The sequence below is a fragment of the Balaenoptera ricei genome, chromosome 12 (assembly GCF_028023285.1).
Source record: "Balaenoptera ricei isolate mBalRic1 chromosome 12, mBalRic1.hap2, whole genome shotgun sequence".
In the NCBI taxonomy this organism is placed as follows: domain Eukaryota; kingdom Metazoa; phylum Chordata; class Mammalia; order Artiodactyla; family Balaenopteridae; genus Balaenoptera; species Balaenoptera ricei.
In genome coordinates, this window is record NC_082650.1 from 84,485,675 (window position 1) to 84,501,410 (window position 15,736).

Below are 15,736 nucleotides of genomic sequence, written 5' to 3' on the forward strand. Positions count from 1 at the left end.
GCTCCACATAGCATGGGAGTCTTCGTGTGCTGAACTCTGGGCAGAGTCCCGTCTGCCGCTGCATAATGCCTCCTACGGGGGCTCATTCTCAGCCCGTGGTCCATTGCCTTTTCCCCTCCATCCGTCTGAATCCTTTCCAGTTCACATCCCAGTTCTTCATTAAGCCTTTCCAGGCCATTGTGCTTTTTTCTCTTCCTTTTCTCAATTTATAATTTTATGCTGGATACCATACCTTAATTTGTAATTATTTCTAAATGTTAACTCTTCCCTTTCTTACCTCCCCAATTTGCATGTAAGCTTCCTCAGACTGAGACATCCTATATATCCATATCACAGCTTCCGCAGAAGGAGAGGCACCCCCAGTCCATGCTTGCTGACTGGTTGATTTACCTGATCATACTAAGCAAATAGGAGCTTCAGTGCTACATACCCTTAACAGTGGGGAACCAAAGAAAGAAAACCAGCACCACTTGTGTATTGGGCCAAGAAACCACTTGAAACAAAAGGTAGCCTAAGCAAAAGCTCTAAGGCTATAATCTCTGAGAGTTCAGGGCCCAAGTCTGTCTTATTAACCCCAGCAGTACCAGCACCTGGCCCTGTGCTGGGCCATGGTCAGTGCTCAGTCAATCAATTACATGAATGGAAGAATGAAAATAGACTTTCATATTCAGTACCATGTCAAAATTCTTTCTAAAAAACTTATTTGTGTGTTGACCTTACTGTGTGTCAGTCAACACTTTTCTTTAAAGCTCTTTCTTATGAGAAATAAGAAATAAGGGAAGAATTTTGTGAACTTTACAAGCTAGAAAATATTTGTTAAGTATACATATTGGTGAGTTAAGAACTGAAGGAGTTTTGGACTTCCCCGGCGGTCCAGTGGTTAAGACTCCGCGCTTGCAATGCAGGAGGCATGGGTTCAATCCCTGGTCAAGGAACTAAGGTCCCATATGCCGTGCAGCTCAGCCAAAAAAAAAAAGAAGAAGAACTGAAGGAGTTTAACATAAGGAAAGAGAAGAAGAATAGCAAATTAACTTGAAAAGTAAATTAATTAATTTAAAAATAATAATTAATTGAAAAATAAAAAGTAAATTAATTTAATTTACTTGGAGAGTAAATTAATCTCAAGAAAACTTTGTTAAACATAGTGAAAGTTCAGGGCTTCCCTGGTGGCGCAGTGGTTGAGAGTCTGCCTGCCAATGCAGGGGACACGGGTTCGGGCCCTGGTCTGGGAAGATCCCACATGCCGCGGAGCAACTAGGCCCGTGTGCCACAACTACTGAGCCTGCGCGTCTGGAGCCTGTGCTCCGCAACAAGAGAGGCCACGATAGTGAGAGGCCCGCGCACCGCGATGAAGAGTGGCCCCCGCTCACCGCAACTAGAGAAAGCCCTCGCACAGAAACGAAGGCCCAACACAGCCAAAAATAATTAAATAAATAAATAAATAGCATTCCCTTTAAAAAAAAAAAAAAAAAAAACATAGTGAAAGTTCGAAAGATTGGATACAAACATGACTGAAATAATAAAGAGCCCGTTGAAGTGGAAGGAGTAAAGGCATAAGATGCCATTTCAGTGGGGACTAGGAGGAGCCCACTGCCCTAAACAAATCTCTGCTCGGGCTTGAGACTTGGACTTGAGATTTACAAAGTAGAGAAAAGGATTCAAGGAATAGGAAGTAATTAAAGGACTGTTCCTTTATGCTACTGATTAGAAAAGGAATCTGGAAAGGATTTCCCTTGAGATAAGTTAAACAAATGACATTGTTTTTATAAACTATAAGTGCGTGGTTTATAGAATCATAGAAAGTTAGAACTAGGAAGGATTTAGAGTATTCTTGTCTCTTACTATGCACATGTGGTCCATGTGCAAAATGCAGATTCTCAGGCATCTCCCCAGACTAACTGAACTATAATCTGCATCTTTAGATCCTCAGGGATCTAAGGGATCCTTTAGATCCCTTGTACCTTTGAGCGTGAGACCCTGGTCTGGTCCAGTCCTCTCATGCATACAACAGACATTTATAGAGTACCTGCTATACCTTCAGTCCTCCACGTGGTGCTACAGGAAATAAAACCCAGCTCCTGCTCACAAGGAGATTAGTCTAGTTCAGGAAAGAAACAATAAAAAATAAACAATTGTAATATATTGTGATGATAATTAATTCTTTCAAAAAGTAATTATCAAATGCCTACCAGGTACCAGCCACAACAGCACAACTGTGGCCTGTGGAGCTCTTAGTCTAGGGTGGTGGACATGAAAGAAATAAAAACCAACCTTTTGAAGAGAAAGTTGAGAGCATATAATAGGGAGATATAATGCAGATCAGGGAACAAGGGAAGGTCTCTCTGAGGAAGTGGTATTTAAGCTAAAGCCTGAAGAATGAGTAAGAAGTTAAGGCAAAAAGGAAGTAGTATTCCTGACAGAGGAATTTACATGACAGGAAGAAGAAATTGGTGTGTGTCTTAGTCTGCTTGGACTGCCAGAACAAAATACCATAGACTGGGTACGTTAATCAACAGAAATTTTCCCACAGTTCTAGAGGCTAGAATTCCAAGATCAAGGTGCCAACACAGTTGGTTTCTGGTGAGGAGTCTTCCTGGTTTGCAGAAGAGCTGACCCCTTGCTGTGTGCTCACACGGCCTTTCTTCAGGTATGCGTGCACGGGTGTGTGCAGAGAGGGAGAGAGCTCTGGTGTCTCTTACTCTTCTTATAAGGGCACCAGCCCTGTCAGATTAGGGTCCCACCCTTATGATCTCACTTAACCTTTATCACCTCCTAAAGACCCTGTCTCCAAATGCAGTCACACTGAGGGTTAGGGCTTCAACATACGAATTTTGGAAGAACACAAACTTTCAGTCCATAACAGTGTATTTCACTTAAGTGAGAGAAGGTCATTTGTGGCTGAGATGCAGGGAAGAAAGCCACTGGGGAGTAAGCAGGAGCCTGTAGTAAGCGTTTTATATTGTATCCAAAGCAAATAAGAAGTGGCATTCTCTGTATTTTAAGGTCACTCTATGTGGACGAATACAAGTAGAGGAAGCCAGTTAGGAGGCTATTGCAGTAATCCATACGGGAGGTGATGATGGCCTGGAATGGGGATCGGAGGTATAAAGAAGTAGATAGATTTGAGATCTTTGTGATCACAATAGATGGGACTTGACAGTAGACTAGACCTGAAGAGTGAGGAAGATACCAAGGATGATGATTTCCATGTATTTTGCATGGGCAGATAGTTGTGCCACTTACCAAAACTGGGATGTCTGGAGGAAGAAGAGTCTTGGGGTAAGATAAAAATTTCACATGTTAAATTTTTTTTTTTTTAATATTTATTTATTTAGCTGCGCTGGGTCTTAGTTGCAGCACGTGGGATCTTCGCTGCAGCGTGCGGGATCTTTAGTTGAGGCATGCGGGATCTAGTTCCCCGACCGGGGATCAAACCCGGGCCCCCTGCATTGCAAGCGCAGAGTCTTTTTTTTTTTCTAAATTTTTTTTTTAGAAATTCACGTTCTTTTTATTTATTTATTTATGACTGTGTTGAGTGTTCGTTTCTGTGCCGGGGCTTTCTCCAGTTGCGGCAAGTGGAGACCACTCTTCATCGCGGTGCGTGGGCCTCTCACCATCGCGGCCTCTCTTGTTGCGGAGCACAGGCTCCAGACGCGCAGGCTCAGTAGTTGTGGCTCACGGGCCTAGTTGCTCCACAGCATGTGGGATCTTCCCAGACCAGGGCTCGAATCCGTGTCCCCTGCATTGGCAGGCGGATTCTCAACCACTGCGCCACCAGGGAAGCCCAAGCGCAGAGTCTTAACCACTGGACCACCAGGGAAGTCCCTTCAATTTTAGATATTTGTGAAAAACGTTTAGAAAATAGTAGTTGTAGGCAGTTTGACATTTGGATCTGGAACTCAGAAAATCAAGTCTGACCAGAAATGAAAATTAGGGAATAGTAGTCCACTTTTTCAGAGTTTTTAAAGACAAGGATTGCCGGGTGAGAGAGAGTAGAATGACAAGATACGTGATCCCCAGGACTGGATCTTGACAAACATGTAGAGACCAGAAAGAAGGGAAATAACCAGAAAAGGAGACCAAAAAGGAGCAACCAGGGAGATAGAAGGAAAATCAAGAATGTGGTGTCAAGGAAGCCTAGACTATCCAGTCTTCAGTTCAAGAATGAGAGCTGAACAAGAGATAAAGATGTAGGAGTGGTCAACATATGAGTAGTAGATGAAACCATGGGACTGGATAAAATTACTCAGTAAACTGTGACGAGAACCTTGGGAATCCACTAAGAGAAAGAAGAGCCTGATGCAAAGATAACTGAGAAGAGGGCTTCCCTGGTGGCACAGTGGTTAAGAATCCGCCTGCCAATGCAGGGGACACGGGTTCAAGCCCTGGTCCAGGAAGATCCCACATGCCACGGAGCAACTAAGCCCTCGCGCCACAACTACTGAGCCTGCGCTCTAGAGCCCGTGAGCCACAACTACTGAGCCCGTGTGCCTCAACTACTGAAGCCCGCATGCCTAGAGCCCGTGCTCCGCAACAGGAGAAGCCACCGCAATGAGAAGCCCACGCACCGCAACGAAGAATAGCCCCCGCTTGCCGCAACTAGAGGAAGCCCGCGTGCAGCAACGAAGACCCAACGCAGCCAAAAATTAAAAAATTAATTTTTTTAAAAAAAGATTCTGGTTCAAAAGATAAAATGCATATACAAAGCTTTAAAAATAAATAAAATAACTCCACAAGTTCTTCAACGCTCCTCCCTTCAAAAGGTGGAGCCTACGTCCCCTCCCTTTGCGTGTGGGCTGGGTTTAGTGGCCTGTTTCTAAGGAGTAGAACCCGGCAGAAGTGATGGCGTCTGAGCGGGTCCTAGAAGGCAGCGTAGCGCCCTGCTTGCTCTTTCTCTCTCAGACGACTCACACTGGGGGCGCCAGCTGCCGCATGGTGAGGACACTCAGCACCCAGTACAAGGCCCAGTGGGGAGGGGCGAGGCCTCCAGCCAGCCGCCACATGAGTAGGATCAGAAGCTGGTCCCCCAGCCCCAGGCAAACCTTCAGATGACCGCGGCCCCGGCCAACAGCGTCTCTGAAACCTCCTGAGAGATTCGGAGCCAGAATCACCCAGCTAAGCCTCTCCTACATTCCTGACCCACAGAAACTGTGAGATGGCAGATATTTGTTATCTGAAGCTGCTGCCTTTTGAGGTAATTTATTATGTGGCAGTAAATAACTGATTAAAAAATCTTCACTGTTAGTTTTTGATTTTCTCTGTGACATGGGAGTCAGGTTCATTGCTGAGACTAAGAGAAAAATAGAGTAAAAGACTTGAGAATGATAAAAGTTCAAAAGAGCTCCTGAGAAAAATAGTCACTAAGAACTCCTAGAAGGGATTTGGGGCATTGATGAGGGTCAGCTGAAGTTGGAGAGGAATCGTGTGCTCTCACTAGTTTACAAGGTGGTTTTTTCTTTAAGCACTGTTCAGCAGCCCAAGTGTAGGACTGAAAATGTGCTGTTGAATTGATCCAGGCTTGAGATGTTAACAAGCTGAGTCAAAGGGATCTGGGAATTGGGAGTTTTGGCACAGAAGAGGCCCAGGCTGTGTTACCTCTCAGACACTTTTAGTTGAAGGAATGGAAATCCTAATTCAAGCTGGCTAACCATCATAATCTATTAGTGTAAAGTCCAGAGATGGTCGGCTTCAAGCAGGAGTTGATATCCAGCTGTCCACTGATCTTACCCAAGACTCGTTTCTTTTCCACTCTCTACTCTGCCTTTCATACCAGTTTTATCCTAAGGCTGGATCTGCTTATAAAATCATACAGTGAAATGATTGCCAGTAACAATGAGGATTGCATGCTTCTTCATTCACATCAAGCAAGAAAGAAAATAATCTTTTCCTCTTTCCATCATGGAAATACAGGCTTCATTTGGAACCAGACTGAGTCACATATCCACCCCCTGAACCAACCCCCATGGCCAAGGGAATGCCATTAGACTTCCGCACAATCAGCACACCCGCCCCTAAAGTTAGAGGTGAAGGAGTCAGTGCCCCTAAGCCTCATGGGAATGGATGCTGAGGGAGCCATTGGTGACGTCCACACAACACGTGAAGATATGAACACAAAGAAAAGAACTCATTTGGAAGATGAAGAAACTCAGGCACAGAGGAGCTGTGTGACTTGCAAAGTCACAGTTAGCAAATGGCAAACCAAAGGCTTGAATCCAGGTCTCCCAGCTCTGTGGTCCAGGGATCTTTCTGCTACATCAAGGTGCCTCTCAATGACTTATTTAAAAGATCTTAAGAATTGGTCATTGAAGAGGCACTAGCAGTTATTTTGAAAACTCAGGAAAAAGAACTCATTGCCGAGAACAGATACGTACTTTGGTTGCCTCAGTTAATGTGATTTTATTATAAAACTAAGTAAATAAATACGGGAAATAGAAACGATAAGGAACGTAAAAGTGGCCGAGCAGCCACCCAGCCAGAAGGAGGGTGGTAAGCTACCCACTCCATTTCTTGAAGCTGCAATAGTCTGGGACTGATCAGGTGTCTGAAGTCTGTCAGAGCTCTGGAATCTGGCAGGGGCCCCACTATGCTCTCTGAAACTGGCAGTGAAGGAAAACTGGATCATTAAATAGAAATTGGAGCTATTGTCAAAAGAAGATGAAAGTGCATGCTACAGAAGGAAAAAACAAATATCCATGGTACCTACCTTATAAAATTGTTTTGAGGATTAAATCGAGCACAGAGAGAGAGAGAGAGAACACTTAGCTGATAATGCAATAAATGCATTTGCACACAATGTGATAAACTTCATTATTATTTTCTGGCAAACTTTGAGCCAGGTACCATGATCAGGGTCACAAATCAATCCAAGCAAAATACTAAAGGGATGATTGGTGAGCTCTTGGAAAAGAAAATACTGATCACTAAGGAGCCACACCATTGGGTCACTAAGCCCCAAAATAGCAAATTTCTCAGCATCATTTTCGACCGTGTCTACACAATATATTTGGTATATCAGGATTTCAACAAGGTCTCCCATGATGTCCTTTTAGACAGGATGGAGAGACATGAACTGGATGTACAATTAGGTGGATTTGTAATCACTGAACTTCAGTGTCATAGCATGCTGATTAATGGACCTAGTCATTAAGCAAGCACTGTGCCAAGTACCGTAGCAGATGTTGAAGACATAAACGTGAAACCCTGCTTGCACCTGGGTAAGCTTCTGCTGGCTTGGAGGGTGATATGGTGTCGTCCTGAAGCATTTACTGGACAGCCTGCAGGCAGTATCCTGGAACTGGGCTTCAGGCATCAGCTGGGTGGTTGAACTCTCGGTCTTAAAGGCCCTGGTCCAGCCCTGACATTTTATGAATCCTGTAAGTCAAAAAAAAAAAAAAAAAAAAATTTACCTAGATATGGTATGAAGCTAAACAGTTTGTTTGTTTAAGTACAAATCAGTAAAACAGACTAGAAATAAAATAATACTTGGAATTCAAAATAATATAAGAATAACATAGTTATTCCATTTAAACCACAAAATAAACCTTGTATGGCTGAAATAAAGGATCTAATTTTTATTTGACTTAAGAGGTTACACTAGCTGTGACACATGACTTCACATCAGTCTCACTGCAAATCATCTGGCTTTTATAACCTCGAATTTTCTCACACATATTAAATCATATAGAAGAAAACCTTTATGAAACAAAGACATTCTACCAATATCACATCTTAATATAGTATTCATTATAAATGTTTCAAGCGCACACTTTGTTTTAGAAAAATAAGCCAAAAACCAATGAGCGATCACAGAAAACAGTAGAGCTTCGGAACATCAAAGGCATATTTCAGGAATGCAGTGGGCACGTGGTTGCCTTTAAGCTTAGAACAGAAAGTAATACAGTGAAAGAAAGTTTGGGAAGATACTAACAGGCTACAGTTCCTAGGCCTCATTAGAGTTCAAATCTCAAGCTAAATGGCTGAAAATGAGTGGAAATTTGGCAAGCCCAGCAGTTTCCACGTCTGGACGTGCCGCGTGGGCCCTTGTCCTATTACTTTGACAACTGCCGAGACTTCACACGTTTTCATCCCCTCCCTGTACTTCCTCTGCCCCCACGCATCTCTTACAGCCAAACTCGGGCACTACTTCCTCTAAGAAGCTTTTCCTGAGGCGTCCCTTCCCTGGTCCCCTCAAATGTCCCCCGCCCACACAGAGGGTTGATGAAGGCCCCGCCTCTATGCTTCTATAAAACCCGGCATGAGTCTCTAACATAGTTTGATTATTCAGGCTACTAGGTTTTATTACATTATTGGCCCATAGTCTTTCTCATTAAGTAAACTGTGAGCTCCTTGAGAACAAGAACTGTGTTTAATTCATTGTTGGACACCAGTCTTCCATAGTGGTTGACACAAATGACATACCTAAGAACTGTTTGTTAAATGAATGAGTGGATGGGTGGATGGCAACAGTAACTGGTATTTACTTTTAAAATGGTTTGAACCATTGGCTCTCCTTCGTGCATTATAATTATAATTGGTTGGAAACCGTGATGAGAATTGGCTGCATCCAAGCGAGACAGTGGGGTGAGGGATGTATTTCTTGCACATTTGAGGAGTATCTTCATAATCAACAATTTGGTTTGGTTCATCCTTTTCCTCCCTTACTCTGAGAATAGTAGATAAATTGCGGGAAAATAAAACATCATTTTTTAAAATCTATTCAACAGATATTTACTGAGCATCAACTGTCCAAAGTGGTATGTGTCCTAGGCAGACCCAGATTCTATCCTCAAGGAGACTATAGTTTTGTTTTTTTTTTTAAATTGGAATATAGTTGATTTACAATGTTGTGTTAGTTTCATGTGAATCAGTTATACATATACATATATCCACTCTTTTTTATTTTTTTTTATATTTATTTATTTATTTGGTTGCACCAGGTCTTAGTTGCAGCAGGCAGGCTCCTTAGTTGCGGCAGGTGGGCTCCTTAGTTGTGGCATGTGAGCTCTTAGTTGTGGCACGCATGTGGGCTCTGGTTCCCTGACCAGGGATCGAACCCAGGCCCCCTGCATTGGGAGCACAGAGTCTTAACCACTGTGCCACCAGGGAAGTCCCTATCCACTCTGTTTTAGATTCTTTTCCCATATAGGCCATTACTGAGTATTGAGTAGAGTTCCCTGGCTATACATCAGGTTCTTATTAGTTATCTATTTATATATAGTAGTGTGTATTATGTCAATCCCAATCTCCCAATTTATCCCTCCTTCCCCCTTACCCCCTGGTAACCATAAGTTTGTTTTCTACATCTGTGACTCTATTTCTGTATTGTAAATAGTTCATTTGTACCATTTTTTTTAGATTCCACATATAAGCGATATATGATATTTGTCTTTCTGTGTCTGACTTACTTCACTCAGTATGACAATCTCTAGGTCCATCCATGTTGCTGCAAATTGCTTTATTTCATTCTATTTCATGGCTGATTAACATTTCATTGTGTATATATACCACATCTTCTTTATCCATTCCTCTGTTGATGGACATTTTATATATCTATAATGCTGCCTTATTGAAAACATAGTCACCACTGAATTCAATCTGTAGGAAAGATCAGTTTTCTCTTGCTTAGTTTTTCACCACAAGCCCCAGCATTATAGATATAACATCCCAATATTAAGTACGGATTTGGAATCAGGCAAATTGGGTAACATTTTATAGTCTTTCTTTCTTATCCATAGAATGAAGATAATAATCCCTACCTCTTGGGGTTCATTTTACTATTAAAGTGGGATAAGATATATCAAATACTTAGAGCCCTGCCTGACATAAGGTTTTTCAATAGGCAGTCAGTATTCCTATTAGCATATAAATATATGTCTACATGGTATTTTCTAAGTCTTTTCTTCTGTAGACTAAAATAGATATTTTCTATGGATAATTTTGTTGCCCAGATTCAAGGGATTGGGATAGATTTTTAACCGTTAATCCCACAGAATTCTAGGACTCCAATAGCACAGAATCCAGACTGAGTCCATACAACATGTTCTTTTTTCCAGGCTCTCATCAATCTTTCATGGCCTTTCCTGGCCAAGTGTAATATAAATACTTGAATGAGCTTCTTGGTGCTGACATTTAGAATTTCACAGCATTCATCTGCACTTAATATCTGTCACTGACGAGGCCTGGCAACATTGCAGTCGGTTCCTCCTACTGCCAAGGTGTTAATGGTTTTAAAAAAAAAAAAAAAAGGACAGGTTCTGCCAAGCTTGGTTAATTTAAGATCCACTCCCTAAAGGGCATAAGCCGAAAAGATCTGTGCCACGTGGTTTTGTTATTGTGCCCTGTATACACGAGTTTTCAACATAAAAATTTGTGACGTTTCTAGATAACTGAATTAGGTTCAGCAGGATGTTTTATTTAGGCACTGTGTCAATCAACTCAGCATGCCATACAAAATACCATGTGGCTGAGTAGCTTAAAAAACAGAGATTGATTTTCTCACAGTTCTGGAGGCTGGAAGTCCGTGGTCAGGGTGCCAGCAGGGTTAGGTTCTGGTGAGGGCTCTCTTCCTGGTTTGCAGACGGTCACCTTTTCACTGCGTCCTCACGCGTGGCCTTTCCTCCATATATGCTCACAGAGACAGAGAGCGCGATCTCTCTTTCTTCCTCTTCTTGTCAGGCCACCAATCCTATTAGGTTGGGACCCTACCTTTATGACCTCATTTAACCTTAATTAACGCCTAAAAGCCTTATCTCCAAATACAGTCACATTGGAGGTATAGATTGGGGGAGGACACAATTCAATCCATTGCAGGCACTTTTCCATGTCTAAAATGGGGAGAGGAATTTCAGATAAGTAGTCTGCAACCAAGGTATTGAGGATCCTAAACCCTAATAGAAACAGTATTATCCCACAATAAGACTATATGGTCTAATAAACATCAAGTTTCTTTAATTTTGACCACAATTTTATAATACTGATTATCTCATTAAACAATTAAAAGCTCTAATTGGACTTTGAATATACCTAGGTGACTTTTATGAAAAATAAGTTAATAAATGCCATTTACTTGCTTAACTAATTTTTTTTTTTAATAAATTTATTTATTTATTTTTGGCTGCCTTGGGTCCCCATTGCTGCATGCGGGCTTTCTCTAGTTGTGGCGAGCGGGGGCTACTCTTCATTGCGGTGCGTGGGCTTCTCATTGCAGTAGCTTCTCTTGTTGTGGAAAACGGGCTCTAGGCGCACAGGCTTCAGTAGTTGTGGCTCGCGGGCTCTAGAGCGCAGGCTCAGTAGTGTGGTACACGGGCTTAGTTACTCTGTGGCATGTGGGATCTTCCCGGACCAGGGCTCGAACCCGTGTCCCCTGCATTGGCAGGCGGATTCCCAACCACTGCGCCACCGGGGAAGTCCCTGCTTAACTAGTTTTTAACTCCACCGCCACCATTAAGTTTTCTTGCTAAAAATATCAAACCTAAATCTAATGAACCCTTTAGGATCTCGAGTCTAGATACTACCAGTGTGCAGGAAATACAGGGGACATAACTCTGTGTCAAATGATGCCTCAGTCTACAAACTCCAGAACGTAGGGCCATCTGCAGGACAAAATCCCAGGTTCTTCAGTTGACACACACAGCTGTCGATACATAAACAACAAGTTAAAATAATGTTCAGCAACCCTAGCATGTAATCCGAAATGTTGCATACTGTACGACCCTTTGGAGCCAAAGCACCGAAGGGGTGCTGGTCTCCGTGGGACAAGCTCCAGCAGTCCGTGCAGAGCAGCCTCACAGGACCACGCGTGGGCCTGAACAGCTGCGGGTCACACGCATTTCCGTGGTCAGCACGTATTGAACGAGCATAGATGTTGCACTGGCTGCTGGAAATAATAAAGGGGAGTAAAACATGAGTTTTCAGAGAGACCATGGAGTCAGAATTAGCGAACTTGAATCAGAGAACGAGTACCTCTTAAAACACACAGTACTAGCTTTGAGGGCAGTAAAGATTCTGAAAAGACAGAGTTCAAAATGCATTTTTGTCATACACCTGCAATATATATAAACCCAACTAGTCTATTTCTGGGACAGTGTGCAAGGATTTAGCGACAAGAAGATACGTAATAAGTTGAACAGGTAAGTTGTGAAATTGTGTGTTCAGTATGATCTCATTTCTATAATATATATACAGAAAAAAATAATTAGGATATTTACCAAAATGTTAATGTTGATTATCTCTATATAGAAGGATTATAAGTAATTTTACTTTCTTTGTAATATTTTTAAAAAATTTTTAACAATGACATAAATTTTGTAATCAGGAAATAAATTCTCTTTTTAACTTAAAAAATTTTAAGGCACATGAAGCTTCCTATCTAGATACAGCCTTGTATGAAAATCATATCTCAGCACTTTTCTGTTTCACTGTAAAAGGGATCATTTCAATGGCTCTGTTTCTCTATGTGATGTTAGAACTATTGAAATGCAGGTTTTTAACTCCCCAAATATTTAGTCCTATTTCAGTAAGACGTCTCATTTAGACATAAAATTTCACAAGAATACAGCCTGGGAATGGTCTAGCTATCTATGGACAGAAGCTATTTAAATGTGTGATGCAGGGAATTCCCTGGCGGCCCAGTGGTTAGGATTCCACACTTGCATTCGCAGGTGGCACGGGTTCGATGCCTGGTTGGCGAACTAAGATCCCACAAGCTGCGCGGTGCCCCCCGCCCCCCAAAAAAATGTGTAACACAATAATAAACCCCTATGAAAATGTTTCTGCAGGTATGCTGGTATCCTCCTGGGCATCACAAATACATTTGCCACTATACCTGGAATGATCGGGCCCATCATTGCCAGAAGTCTGACCCCTGAGGTAAGTAGATAATTTGCCTATAAACTGAAAAGCTCTAAACAGTTCATTTGAAGCTGCACATCTGTGTCAAAGTTGAGTATATTTTAATTAAGGGTAAAATTCTGAATGCCTGTTCTTATGCAATTATTTACAGCAACAAAAAGCTAAATACCGTAATAGGTAGGAAAGTATATTTTCAAAGAACACTGTTTGAATTTTAGGCAGAACAATAGAACTAAGTTAAATGAAGATCTTGTAACTGAAACCACACAAGTACTTAAAAGCTGTGATATTATACCAGATAAATAACTTGTATCTTTGGTTTGAACAAATAAAAATTGGCAATGTAGAATTATTCCAGAAATGGAACCACGAAAGTGTCAGGAAATCAGGTGAGAATGAATAGGAACAGTTGAAATAATCAAGAACGTTTAGAAGAGCAGAATACTTACGAAGACGTATAGGTGTCTTCACATATTTGAAAGATGGTGACTTATTCTCGGTAGTGCCACAAAGCCAGATGGAGAGAAGGTACGAGGAGACAACAGGCAAGGTTTCTGTTTAAAGCTGTTATGTGTGGAATGGGCTGCCGTTTGAGCTAGTGAGCCCTGAAACGGTCAAACATGTATTCAACTGGCATTTCTTGAGTGCTTATTACTGTGACAGATACTAAGGATTCAAAGGCAAAATTATAAGATCCTACATTTGAGAAATTCATTATTTGGAGATTATGTGTAATGAAAGTACAGTGTGACAAAAACTGCAGAAAAAAATGTATGCTCTTGCTGTGGACACAGAGGAGGGGACAACCGGTTTGTGGGGAAGGAGCCTGGAGGAGTGAGCCAGGGTGTGGGAAGGGCTGGCATCCGGCCTGTGTCAGGGCACTGAGGCCCCAGGAACACGACGGGCCCGGGGTTGGTGTGGCCTGAAGCAGAGACACTGAGTTATACTGTGTAAGAAATCAAATTCAGCGACCTCAAAGGCCCTTTCCAACTCCAGTTTTCTACTGCTTAAGAAAATCTAAAGGACTAGCGAAATGTATTCTTCAAGAGGCTGACTTAAACCTCTAAAAGAGACTTAATTTTCTCTGTTTTGTCTCTGTGATGAAATTAACACTGTCTAATCCTTAGAATTTCAGTATATGCCTACAAATTGTCTTATTACCAAATACTCTGACTTCAGACACAGGGGTGTTCACTGCAGGTGGTACTCTACCATTTCTGATTCCTTACTCAAGTGAATCAGTGCCTCCTTGTTACCATTTTCTCTCACTTAACAGAAAAGAATGTTGGGACCGCTCAGTATGTCACATCACAGATGTTTACCCTTACCTTCATGGAGCACTGTGGCAACACAAGAACCTAAGTCAGCACACTACCATGAGTAATTTCATTCATTATCACTAGTCCTGGCACTTCTGCTGGGAAGATATGGACTCCTGAATTCAAGTCTTGGAATGTTTGTAAAGTGGGAACTGAACTGGATTTCAGATCTATTGTTAGAGCATTTGTTTAATGTTATTTAAAAAGGCCATTATTTTTAAAAAGGAAAAACACATTTACCTGCACAATTGTAATTGCTTACAATTAAAGTTTACTGCACTTTATAATTTATTTATTATAAATAAATAATGAAATAGGGAGTCCCTGGCAGTCCAGTGGTTAGGATTTGGCACTTTCACTGCCATGGCTCAGATTCAGTCCCTGGTCGAGGAACTGAGATCCCACAAGCTTCGCAGTGTGGCCAAATAATAATAATAATGAAATAAAGGTCAAAGCGTGTCTGAGGTTCAATTCTGTTACAGACAAAACAGCATTCTCTAAAAACTGGTGGAGTTTTTGTTAAAAAACAAACTAGGGGGCTTCCCTGGTGGCGCAGTAGTTGAGAATCTGCCTGCCAATGCAGGGGACACGGGTTCGAGCCCTGGTCTGGGAAGATCCCACATGCCGCCGAGCAACTAGGCCCGTGAGCCACAACTACTGAGCCTGCGCGTCTGGAGCCTGTGCTCCGCAACAAGAGAGGCCGCGATAGTGAGAGGCCCGCGCACCGCGATGAAGAGTGGCCCCCGCTTGCCGCAACTAGAGAAAGCCCTCGCACAGAAACGAAGACCCAACACAGTCATAAATAAAATATAAAAATAAATTAATTAATTTAAAAAAAAAAAAAAAAAACTAGGCGCTTTGTGCGATTTCTGGTACAGTTGACTGATTTTAAGTCACCCGTTGCCTCCAGATAACACTGAGGTATTATTTTATCCTGCAGATCACACAGCAGCTTTTTCTTAGAATCCTAAGAAGCTGTCTTAAACCTGTCTCTCAGGTATATGATGTAATTAGTAATTACTGACCGACTTCTACTCTAGGATGGTAACACGTTGTTAGCAAGCATATCTAAATAGTCCCTAAAATTTAAGATGATTTCTAAGATTTTGTTTTTCACCAAAATACATTCATCTCAGATAAGTATAATTAACCATGGAGTGCTCCTTTCTTTCTCCGTGTTTTTCCTTTTTTCCTAAATAAATGACTTCATGCCAACTTGCTGGTGCCTTTCCTTTTTCTTCCTCACTGCCAATTCAGCTGCTTGGTTTTTTCTTTTCTAACTGCTGCAAATGAAGCACTCTGGTTACATTGAAATTGTGAAAATCCAAAAACAAAGGTTGTTAAAGATAGTCACACGACCCAGAGATGTAGATAACTACTGGATATTTTTATACCACTGGATTACACACTGTGTCTTGTTGATCTCTTACTGACAGATCCCATCCATGTCCTGTGTTGTGTGCCATTCAAGAGCCCTGCAGGATCTTTCAGGCCAGGCCTCGAACTTGAACTTCAACGTCCATCTTAACTCATCCTTACTTGATCTGCCCCTGACACCCCCTACCTGA

At 41.9% G+C, this 15,736-nt stretch overlaps 1 protein-coding gene across 2 annotated transcripts in view; it reads left to right on the forward strand.

The window, feature by feature from the left end:
* The window catches only part of SLC17A5 (solute carrier family 17 member 5), a 50,354-nt gene that overhangs the window by 32,684 nt on the left and 1,934 nt on the right, over positions 1–15,736 (forward strand). Inside the window, exon 10 of one of the 2 annotated variants that reach the window (XM_059941793.1) lies at positions 12,777–12,867. The exons of the other annotated variant lie outside the window; for it this stretch is intronic. Coding sequence (XP_059797776.1) covers positions 12,777–12,867 — 91 coding nt within the window. The remainder of the gene's footprint in view (positions 1–12,776; positions 12,868–15,736) is intronic. 2 annotated transcript variants of the gene reach the window in all.